The following is a 12130-nucleotide window of genomic DNA, read 5'->3' on the forward strand; positions in this document are numbered from 1 at the left end:
TGTGCCAATAAATGACCTCCCAGCAGCTTCATGAACATGTTAAATAGTAAGGGGAAATAACCAAGACCTGTGGCACTCAGTAATGAAATGGCTAAGGGCTTGACCTCTCCCCATCCATCACCACCAACTGGAACCAGCCACTTAGGATGAGAACCACTGAACATTTCCCCTAACTTCTAACCTTCACAGCTGGTTCAGAAAGATACCACGGCTGATGATACTGAAGGCTTCTGAGAGGTCCACCAAGACCAGGATAATCATACTCCCTTTGTCCTGGTCCCACCAAAGGTCATCAACAAGAGCAATCAGTGCAGTTTCAGTCCCACACACAGGCCTGAACCCTGACTAAATAGGGTTGTGATTATCTGTTTGGGCTGAGAAATAGTTTCTTGAGGAGGGGGGGGTGCACTATTGCTTCTTTCAAGGCAGGAGGCAGCACCCCTGCACTCAAGGATGCATTTACCACCACCCACACTGAGCTTCCTGTCACCTCTTTGGCCATTTCACCAAGCAGGTAGGGTAGGGATCTAGTCTAGAGGTGGGAGAACTAACAATAGAAATAACCTTGTCTACTTCCTCAGGATCCACAGGTTCAAACCAATCCCAGATAACTCCATAATATGAAGTCTGTCATCTCAGCTGGATTTGCCCAGATGGCATCTAAGTGAACATGGACAAATGTGATTTTATCCTCCAGATGCTTATCAAAATAATGACAGCAGCCCAGCATATGATTTACAGCAGAGAAGTTAAGTTTGTTTTGCCACTTTTTACTTCCATGTTGTAGGCTTGAACTTGAGCTCTTATCCGTGTTCAGTCCTATTCACTATCTTATGCCAGGATTGCTCTGGTTGTCTTTTCTGTTGCTTCATTTACCAGAGCTCCCACAGATCAGTGACTACTGGAGAGAGGCTGCTCAGGGGCAATCCTGTCAAGCACTACTGGTGACCTCTTATTCCAGAGTTCAACCAGGTGCTCAGCAGAACTCCTTACTTTAGGAAACTCTCCAAGCGCCTTTGGAAACCAAACAGATCCATCACGAATCGGGCAGATCAATTGAATAGGTCCTTCTTCTCTGCAGAGATCCATGACAGTCATTAACAAAAGCAGAGAGTGATCTGACAAGAGACTGATGGAAATGTACCCCATCCTCAGACCACATTTTAGCAGCTTTGAGATGAAAAACAGACCTAATATGTGGCCGCTTATGTAGATCAGGACTCTGATCACCTGAGACAAGCCCACAGTTGTCATGGTAGTTTTGAACTCATGGGCTGTTTCTTCCCTTCACTCCCCAGGAGGGTATGGTGAAGATCTCCAGAACCAAAAATCCAATACCAGTTCTATAACAATACTCAGCAGCTCTGGAAATTCAAGACATCTAGGTTGAGAAGGCTGAGCTACTTGAAGTATGATAAAATCAAAATCAGTGGCCACCTGTAAGAGAATGAGTGGTTTTGGCCAAAACAAATTTATACTGTAGCAAGTTAAATGGACATAAAACAGTCCACCACAACAAAAATGAAAACTGCTTTGACTCAATACTGAACCAACTGCACCAAACATGACAATTTCTCCTCCAATCTTTACATAGCTTACCCAAAATCTGAGGGCTCTTATTACCCTGGGAACTGCTGCGACTGGACCTGCTGCTTTTTCCTTTAGTAGGTCTTCTTCTCCTGCCTGATAAAGGAGCAGCAGGAGGGATGATTACTGCTGGAGGTACCTTGCCCAACTTTGTGTAAAGCAGTTCAATCTCCAGCTTTTGACGACTCTGAAGTTCCTGGATCTCTTTAAGGTGCCTGCCAAATGGAAAGATGGTGTACTTATTTATGTTTCAGTCCTTTATATAATATTACCTAGACCAATGTTTGTGTACTGCTCCTACCTATAGGTGCATGAAAAATAAAGCTACTCCTATTAGAGCAGGAAGTAACACCCAGTCAACCTTGACTGTCCCCCCCACCCCCACCAACCTCCAAAGCCCTAGCAGGGTCAAACCTGGTTAGTGCTTAGTTGGGAGACCAAAGCTGTAGGCTACATTGGGAAGTTAAATCTATCTTCGAAGAAGGCAATGCAAGATGACCAGGAATCAAACTCAATTTAGGGTCACCTTTACCTTTTAAAAATGTCATATCATCACATCAAAGTTGAATGCAGCAAGCAAATTTACATTAGCAACCATTTGTTCTATTTGGTATACAAATGGAACCCACAACACAATGTTACAGTGAGTATAACTTCACCCATTTCTGATCAGCATGGAAATATAGTTTTAAGATGTAATATCATTTGGGAAGAATTTTTAGGAATGGAAAAGGAAAAAGAACATCTTATTTCTGGTTGTCCTGCAGCCATCAAAATATCCCTCTGTTGTGCTATTGTGCAGAAATCACCATCACCATTAATCTTGGCTCTGAATTTAACTGCTTGGAATAACCTTAAACTTTCTCTGCCCAACAGTACTAAGGAGATAATAAAATGAGCATTCATGAACTGATTTTTTTTTCTTCCATGTTATTAAACTGGCTGTGTATATTTTTTGTACACTGAGTTTTGAAGAGTTTATTTCCATGGATTTTTGGGAACTCTTGCTGTATTGTGGCTTTAATGTTTCAGTCCACCCTTTGCTCACTGAACACCATGTACAGATGTGGGACCCCAGCTCCCAGAATAACTGATCACATGGCCCTTCCAACACATTCAGAGGATGCCAGATGGAGGAAAACTTAAAATCATTGCTGCTGTATTTTTTTCCCTGTTTAATTTCAGCTGCTGTTTTATTCAATTTTGTTCTGATTATAAAACATACGCATGCACATACATAATATCTATTTAGTATTTTTGTATTGTTATCTTCAATTTGCATTTTAACTCTTTAGCTTCTGATTTTGGTTTGAAGTTGTGTTAACTGCTTTAAGTACTTGTCTTGGGCCAAAAGCCAAGAGAGAATTTAAATAAATAAAATAAAATAAATCTCACCCTGAGAGCTTTAGCTATAATCTATGTAGAAATCAGTCTCTTCTCCCTTGACTTTTTTTTTTTTAAACCTCTTTTAATAAAAAAATAATAATAAAGAGGATGATAGGATGTTATAGGTCAAAGCATCAGCTTGTGGCATTATCTTATTTGCAGAAATGCTTGTGAACCCCACAAAAATCTCTTGGATTGCTAATGAGCATCCCAGAGACTAGCTTGACTTCTGGTTAATGGTTTGCGATTGCCATGGCAGTCATGGAAGTTTTATGATTAGGCAAGTCTCCCATGATAGCCATTGTGTGAGTGTGCCCACCACAAACACTCAAAATTCCAAATATGCCCTCAGTCCCAAAAGGTTATTGACTCTTGCATCTGACAGAGAAAACTGATTCAGAGATGGAATATTTCTTCTCACTAGCTGCCATAAACCCGCCTGAAAACTTACTTCTCCCGCAATCGATGCAGCTCACACTTCAAATCTTCATCTTCTATGTCTGACTCATTATCACTGCTCATGTAGGAAGAGTTGAATGAGTTGCTAAGGCTCTGGACTGGAAGACTGATCTTTGACCCAGGTGGATGGAGAGAATCTGGACTCCCTGAACCATCATCTAACTCCTTAGCTGCACCACTCAGGAAAGCAGCTTCCAGTTCAGATGACGGCCCATTCAGATGCAGAGATGGCCTTCTCTCTGCAAATTCTGATTTAGGAGTTGTAAGTGGAGAAGAAACTTGCTCAGAATCCACAGACAAAGGGACCACTGCAGGAACCTCTCTCTCTATGCAGGTTACCTCATCTTGAGTTCTAGACACAGAAAAGCGACCAACTTGGTCTGTTGTTGTTGTCACCTGGAAACGCCCAACCTTGGTTGGCTGCAAATGAATGGTGGAAGGGAGTGAAAGAACACCATCCACTGCATCCACCGAAGTAACAGGAATATTATCAGCTGTCCCACTGGACGTTTGCTTCACCAGAGTACTCTCTGGACTGCTGCTAGACAAAGATGAGGATTCCGAGGTTGTTGTATCAAAGTGCTTGGCTTTACTTTCACTGTCTTTCTGATCATCCACTGCCACTGACACCTAGTTGCAACAGAAACATTATTACTTCAGTTTAGTTTAGTTATAGAAACCCATAAGGTGTATAGTGCTTTAGGTCCCTGCCCTGAAGAAATTACAACCTAAAATTTTATATTGTGAAAGAAACAGAGAAAGGAAGAGAAATGAAGCAGTATTTGCTTGTTTTGGTTGCAGAAACAAGGGGTGTTAGCGGAGGGCATAAGAGGTGTGCCAAAATTTTCATGGAAAAAGCCACGACAATTTTAAATATGTTTCTCTCTTTATACATACTTAATGAACAAGCCAATCATTACACTGGACTATTGATGGATAAAATGATCACTATTCAATACCAATCACAAAATTAAAAAAAAAGCCAATACCTGATCAGAGCTGCGGTCTTGGGTTGTTTTTCCTATCTTAAGTGTGACAGCAATGTTTAGCAAGACACTGTTCCTCTGTTTCTGCACTATGAATCTCAGCCAGTTTTGAGAGATAACGGAGGGCCACAATTTCCCCACTACTAGTTTATACAATAGCAGTGCTGTTAATGTTCTGGTTCATCCATAACAGAAATAGGAATAATCATTCCACCTCGGTGTTCTCCTTTGGAAATCTTATTTTTGGGTTTTACTTTTTTAAAAAAAATGATGTTTATATTATTTTAAAGGCCTTTCCTCTTACGTTCTGGGAGAGGCAGAAATCTACAATATTTGTTTCAAGAATAAATCAGCTGAAACAGAATGTGCTGGTTGAAGAGCTGTGTGCTCATGTAGGAAACCACTATCCCAGGGGGAACATTTATCTCTGATTGCTAGCAGTTGATGATCACAGAAACTGTCATGGGGAAGTAAAATGAAGAGAAAGAGATGGAATTTGGGGGGGCTTCTCTAAAATTTCATTCCTGTGCTTCTGATAAACCCTTCTGTGTTCACACAAGGGTGAATACTCATACCAGGGGAATGTGCCCCCAGTGTTTGGTACTGGTGTTGCATTCTGGCTCCCTGCACTCTAACCCACTGCCCAACCAGTGGACCTCCAGAGGCCCAGGCTTTTGGCTGCTGCTACTGAACACCAGGTCAACGTATCATAAAGCCTCCCTGATCAATGATTTCCATCAGTCTGCCTCAGCCAACTAATGGATCCCACTGGGTTTCAGAGGGAGCTTGGGGTCGTTCCTGAAGGTCTGATGCATGGCCCAACCAAAGCCTTAGTTGCAGCTGAGGCTTTGAATCAGATTGCCTCTATGTGGTCTCTTTCCTCTTCTGCATTCTGCCTTACTGAGGAGTTGAGGGAGATGAAGTGTGAGAAGAGATGCCTGGAGAATCACTGGAAGATGACAAGAAGTGAATTCTACTAAGCATGAGTTAACAGCTGCTGTTAAGGTCTACCTCATGGCAGTGAGGGCAGTAAAACATCAGTATTTCTCTGTCCTTACTGCATCCATAGATAGTTGACCAGTGACCCTGTTTAGAGTAACCCTGCTCTTCCTGGAAGGGAGGTTATGGCCAGATGATTTTCTTCAGGGCCACTGTGAGGAATATTCTAGACATCTGTTGGATAAAGTAGCTTAGATTCACTCCAAATGAATTCCGGCCTTGAGGTAGATCCTGAGGAGGTGACTGAGGCTCAGTCTGGTCTGGTTATCTGGGATGAGTTTGGCCCTGGTGAAGTGGACAGGTTCTTGGCACGGTTAGTTTGGCCATCTGTGTGTTGTACCCATGTCCATCCTAGTTAACTAAAGCTTCCTGGGAGACAACATGCGGTTGGATCTTGGCAGTGGTGAACTCGTCTTTGAAAGAGGGGTAAAAATGTCTTACCCCCACTTCAAGAAGCCATCACTGGATCAAACCATTTTGAATAACTTTTTGTCCCATCTCCAATCTTCCCTTTTTAGGGAAGATTGTTGAGAAGGTGGTCACATGGTAGCTTCAAAGAATCCTAAGGAAATAGATTAACTGGACCCTTTTCAGCCAAGTTTCAGACCTGAGCATGGGACCGAAACAGCACTGACTGAACCTCTGGGTATCCTCTAGTGGGAACAGGATGGCGGTGGTGTATCCATCCTGCTGTTCTTGTTCTCTCAGTGACTTTTGATACCATTGATCATGGTATTGTTCTGGATCAGCTCCAGGGATTGGGAGATATAGTTTGTTCCGGTTCTTTTCCTTTCTCCAAGCCCAGTTCCAGTTGATATTGATGGGGGAGGGGAGCAGAGAGAGATCTAGCCCATGCCCTGTTCCCTGTGGGATTCTTCTGGGTTGGACACTCTCCCCATTCCTGTTTAACATCAACATGAAACAGCTGAGTGAGATTATCTGACAACATGGGGTAAGGTATTATCAGTATGCTAATAATATCCAGCTTTACATTTCCACCCCAGGTTGACTAAATGATGCTGTGGAAGTTCTGTCTCGGTGTGTGCAGATTATGGGGGTCTGAATGTTAAAGAAAAGGCTTCAGCTCAATCTTGGCAAAACAATGGCTGTGGGTTTTAGGGCCCCCTGGATCTGGGTTTCTTCCATCTTTGGGATAGTGCAGCCCCATCCAGAACCAAACAGAATCAATGTGCAACTTGGGGGTTCTCCTGGACTCACAGTTCTTATCCAAAGAGCAGGTAGCAGCCATGGCCAGGAGAGCTTTTGCACAACTCTGTTTTGTGCAGCAGTTGCATCCCTTCCTGGGAGGCACTACTCACAGTCATTCATGCCTTAGTCACCTCCCAAGTGGATTACTGCAACATGCTCTACACAACGCTCGACCTCTGGAATACCATACCTCCCAAGATTATATTGGCCCCAACTCTGGCAGTCTTTTGTAAAGCACTGAAGACATAAATATGCTCCAGGTCAGGAGGCTAGATGACCTGCTGAGAGGTCTTTGTTAAGTGTTTTGTTTGGGTTTATCCTCAGCAATCACTGTAAGTTTCTACTTTTTGCTAACATTGTTTTTTATTGTCTTAATGTACTATTAATTGCCCAGAGTCACATTCATGAGATGGGCAGCCATATAAATTGGTTAAACAAACAAACAAGTAAATACATACAGCACAACAAAAACCAATCCAAGAATTCTTTTGGACTAAAACTAACTGTATTCTGATCCCACCACCGTATGGGTTGTCATGTTTACACAATATGTTAACCTCCCCTTTATCCATTTATTCTACCACGTGAGCACAACCATTATGAAGTCTGAAAATGTGCAAAGTGAAGATGACTGCAAAATCAAAGATTGTGTGGGTATTGGTTTCTTAGTGGGCTTCATGGCTTATGAAATGGCTGGTCTAACAGCCAATTAAATAGCTAGAAATTAGCTGAGCAGCAGTTTAGGAAATTGCTATCCACCTAAGGCAAATCAGCAAAAGACTTGGAAAAAAGAGGCTCTGAGGCAGAAACAGCAATTCCTGAAGAAAAGGAGCTGCAATTATGGTATGAGGCAGCAGTCAGAAGCAATGTGATTTGAGGATAGCAAAATCCCTCCAACATTAGCCAGGCTAGTCCTGAGGGCACCACACAGAAGAACCTTTGGCATAATAGTCATGAGATAGAAAGGAAATCTATAACCTACACCAATGTTCTTGTGAGGAAGAAATCTATTCTGCCACAATTCTTATGTGAATCCACCTTTAATGATAGGTGTAAACCAAGATAACGAATAGAAATTATAGAAAATAATCTGGCATTGTGGGAAAAATTTGGTGGGAAATTCCAGAATCAGGAAGAGCAATACGTTTTATTGAAGCACATATCCATACATACATAGTCTTTCTTCTGTTCATATAAGCAGCAAAGTAAATGAACAAGCATGGACTAATGTTTTTAACAGTATATAAGCAAATAACATCAGAACATTTATTTTTTGTTAGCAATAAAGTGAAATTTTTGAACCTTTTCAATTTATCTGTAACCATACCATCTTTGCTCCCACAGTCAATATCCAAAGTAAAAAGCCTTCTGTTCCTGAGGGAGGCAGTAAGTCTTGGGCTTTTAAAGGCTGGGGAAGGGGAAGGGGAAGGATCTCCCCGCCCCCCACGCCGCTTTTTTCCTAATTATAACATGCTGGGCAGTGGTGATGGGCTCTAATAGCATCCATTTGTCTATGATAATCCCATCTATAAAAAAGGAGTAATCAACACTCCATGGTAGCTTTAAGGACAGACTGGACAAAAAGACAATCTACTAAAGTACCTGAAAACGACCCATCTTAAGAACTGCAACTCCTGAGGTGCTAGTTGTGGCACAGCTCTCTGCATCCTGAGAATCTGAAACAGCAAATGGTTAGTGAAGATGAGAATGTGACGCAAGTTCTCTATCCCTTAACACTGGAAAATAAATTCTCTGAGGAAAAAAAGATCAATTCAAAGTATTAAATTAATTGTATCAAATTAAGCCAGTCAATGCTGACAGTATTGAACTTAAAAAGCCAAGATTCTGACTCTGCGGTTTGTTATATTCCTACGTTCCATTATGAAGCTTAATAAGATTTTATTTTCAATACTGCGTGAACCTCAAAAGTTTATAACTGGAGCATGATGAACAAATTTGAGGGAGGTCACACTTGTTCTGCCTGGACAAGCCAGCAGTCAGCCTATCCAGGCAGACAGGGAGTCCAGCCCAGCAGGGTTCCAGCTATGCATTTTCAAGCCAGGTTTACCCAAACAACGGGGTCTGTGGGTTTGTCAAAACAGGCAAGATGGCAGATGCGGCACTGCAATGCAAGGGCTGTCCCTTTTGAACATATGTGCACCAATGTTGCTCTTTCCTTCTTTGCCACCTGCCCACCAGCCACACTAACCACCACTCCCACCTCACCTAGACCAGCCTGTCTTGCTCTGATACCTGTCTGCTCTCTTTACGCTCCTTCCCATTGGCTTCCCTCTGCTCACCCGAGCTGGAGAAGGAGGGATAGCCGGGCAGGAGAGGGTGGAATTGCTTGGGGCCTCCCTGCATTCCCCAGGCATCAAACTCAAGGATGAGAGAATGGCTGTTTCAGAAAAGGTGGAAACAGCAAAGGTGACAGCATTTCATAGCCAACCCTGGTGAACTTGGATAGTAGGGGATTGTTCCTCCTAATTCAAAGGGGAGCTGAAAGTTGTTCTTTCTGAGGCAGCAGGAACAAGAATGAGGTGCTGGTGTGCTCTCTACCAGCCATGTTCTGCTGCAATCGCCATGGGCCTCTCCTGCTAGGACTTTTCCTCACCTATTACCCAGGAGCTATGCCCAGATGTGGAGTCCTAACACTATACTGGCCTCTTCCCTTTCTGATGTTCCTTTCTCTCCCCCCCAGACCGCTCCCCACATTATCCCAAGGTGCTGGTGCTGGTTTCAGACTCAAGCTAATTGCTTCCCCATACAATACCCTATGAGATGGATGAAACTGAGCCAAGGGCCCTGAAGAGCCCCTGAGATTTGATGCCAGTTGCCTATCCCTGCCATTGGTCAGCTGAAAGGGTCTAGGGATCCCTGTGGCAGCTTCTAAAATAGTTGCCACTCTTACTACCCAGGTCTGTAGACACAGTGGCAGAACTGCCTTATAATTAGGATACACTTCATGGCCCCCATCATGGGTTAGGTGCTAGGCCTGGCTGTCAGGCTGACCTGGTGTTGGCAACCTGTTTTAACTCATTATGGAATTATTAAGACAAACAATTCTTTGGATTCAATTCCAAAAAAATGTTTTGAAGCATGCGGAATATGAATGCAGCATCTAGGAGTCGCTTACTAAAACAGCCGTATCTGTTTTTAAGATTCTGCAGCTGCTTTAATGAGTATCTGACCTGCATTTATGATCCCATGAACTTCAAAGCATTTTTTTCAGAATTGAATACAAAGCATTGCACAGCTCTACAAATATGTAATTAAAACAATGTGCAAAAAACTGTTAACTACAAAATCACCTGAAATGGAAATATAATGTACCAATATAGGCTATTTTAGCTACATATTCATGCAAAGCTTCCATCTGTATCATTCAAGCATTTTAAATAGCTGGATAATTTTTTTGTTCATTTATGATGTGATCAAATTCTAAAAGCTAATTATTTTTGAAATTATAATCCCATTACAAAGAGTTCTAATCCTATTACAAAGCAGTCCTAAATAAAACTTTCAGTTTTAGCATTGACAGAAGCATGTTTTCTAGTTTCCAGAAACTGTTATAATCAGAGGTTCTTACCAGTATCTGTGGGTTGTTCTGATGTAGACACCATTCCAGTAACTGCTGAGGTTGCCACAGGTGGCAGGGGCTTTGAAAATACAGCAAAAAACTAATTATTTCCTTTTATTCTTTTGTAGGTCAGGACAATCATCAATATGTGATCATTTGAAGGTCCCATCATTCTCTTAAGATGCAAATACCAAAGCAAAGCACTTATGAACATCCACTACAGCAGGTTAAGACCACTAGGAAATAGTTCACCTAATTTTAATGCTGAATGTTCCAGAATGTTGGTGCTATTGTAAAAAAGGCCCACACCTCTCATGCTTTTTGGAAGGAGAGAACTCTAAACAGGCCCTGGATTGCATCAGTTTAGACTACAGTTATGACATGAGATAGTTAAGGTGATGCCTAAGGGCACCTCTCTTGATGTTGAATGCCTTGGATTTCACATGAGCTTCCTTAGAAAATAAAAATGGTGGCCAGGGCTTTGGCGAAAACTGTATTTCTTATCCTGAAAAAAGAAAATGTTGTGTACATCAGTGCAGTTCAGGATGCTAAGAAGATGGTGGGGAGAAATCTTCTTAGTCTGCATCTCACAAATGGTTATCTTATAACTGGCCATACTGAGTATGACACCAATTCCAAGACAGTCCTTTCATTAAAGAGACCACAACATGTTCTCAACATTCCAAATGTGTTCATCAGTTGCAAAAACACACCTCAAGTTGGTTCAACCACAAAAAACAAACACACCAAAGATCCTCCATTGTTTCTGTCCTGCCTGATGCTGATCAGAAGGGAGGGAATGATAAAATTTTCTATCCTTGTTTCAGGGAGGTAAAGGTAAAGGTAAAGGTTTCCCTTGACGTAAAGTCCAGTCGAGTCCGACTCTAGGGGGCGGTGCTCATCTCCGTTTCAAAGCCTTGGAGCCGGCGTTGTCCATAGGACACTTCCGGGTCATGTGGCCAGCATGACTCACGGAACGCCGTTACCTTCCCGCCGAAGCGGTACCAATTAATCTACTCACATTTGCATGTTTTCGAACTGCTTGGTGTGCAGGAGCTGGGACGAGCAACGGGAGCTCACCCCGCCGCGCGGTTTCGAACCGCCGACCTTCCGATCGACAGCTCAGCGGTTTAACCCGCAGCGCCACCACGTCCCTTGTTTCAGGGAGAGGGATGGTTAAATGGAAAATAGGTGCCGTAAGCTTGCAGAGCTTTAAGGTTCCTGTTATCCCCACCATTCTCCTTTGGGAATGGGTGGCATATAACCAAGGTTAATAGATAAATATCCCAAAATCAACTTATTTTGGTGGGGGAGGGTCAGAATTTGTAAAGTACTGGGGATGCACCATTAAACCTCTACAAGACTTAAAGCACACATTTTACCCCTTAAATTTTTAACCCCAACATGAAGAGAAAAAAAAAACCAACACTGAAAAAAAAAAAGGTCTAAAAGTACTGGGAAGGTCAACAGGGGCTGCAAATAGCATGCAAGAGTTCATATCTGGGCCTTGGGCTGTTCTAGAATACGAGGCAGACAAAATAGAACCAGCAAGTCTGTCTAGCCCTCTTAAATTTTCTGGAGAACTGGCATCAGCTCACAAGCAGGTGAGTATTTTCAAATTTTCAGTTGAAACCTACACAGACAGGAGCTGTGGTTGTTGGAACCATCTCTGGACTCAGGGTTCTTCTCAACTTGGCATCCAGATCTTCCAGAGGTTGTTGGGACTGCAAGAAAGAAGAATAATTAGGTTTTGCCCCTTAAAGCATCCCAATACACATGAAATCTTTAACATGCAACGAACATCTGAACAGTCATATGTTTATATCTACGTAAGTATATCTTTATGCTCAAACACATTCAAAGGCATTTGGCATATAAAGATGAGCATGTATGAAGTCTCTAGTTCTATATACATTTATCACTT

At 42.4% G+C, this 12130-nt stretch overlaps 1 protein-coding gene across 1 annotated transcript in view; it reads right to left on the reverse strand.

Moving 5' to 3' along the window:
- WNK1 (WNK lysine deficient protein kinase 1) overlaps nt 1-12130 on the reverse strand; it is a 137769-nt gene that overhangs the window by 13097 nt on the left and 112542 nt on the right. Inside the window, exons 23-27 of the mRNA XM_063308558.1 lie at nt 11844-11930; nt 10216-10285; nt 8229-8302; nt 3425-4062; nt 1600-1802 (exon numbers count right to left, since the gene is read on the reverse strand). Coding sequence (XP_063164628.1) covers nt 1600-1802; nt 3425-4062; nt 8229-8302; nt 10216-10285; nt 11844-11930 — 1072 coding nt within the window. The remainder of the gene's footprint in view (nt 1-1599; nt 1803-3424; nt 4063-8228; nt 8303-10215; nt 10286-11843; nt 11931-12130) is intronic.

This window comes from Candoia aspera, chromosome 7, assembly GCF_035149785.1.
Source record: "Candoia aspera isolate rCanAsp1 chromosome 7, rCanAsp1.hap2, whole genome shotgun sequence".
NCBI classification, from domain to species: Eukaryota; Metazoa; Chordata; class Lepidosauria; order Squamata; family Boidae; genus Candoia; species Candoia aspera.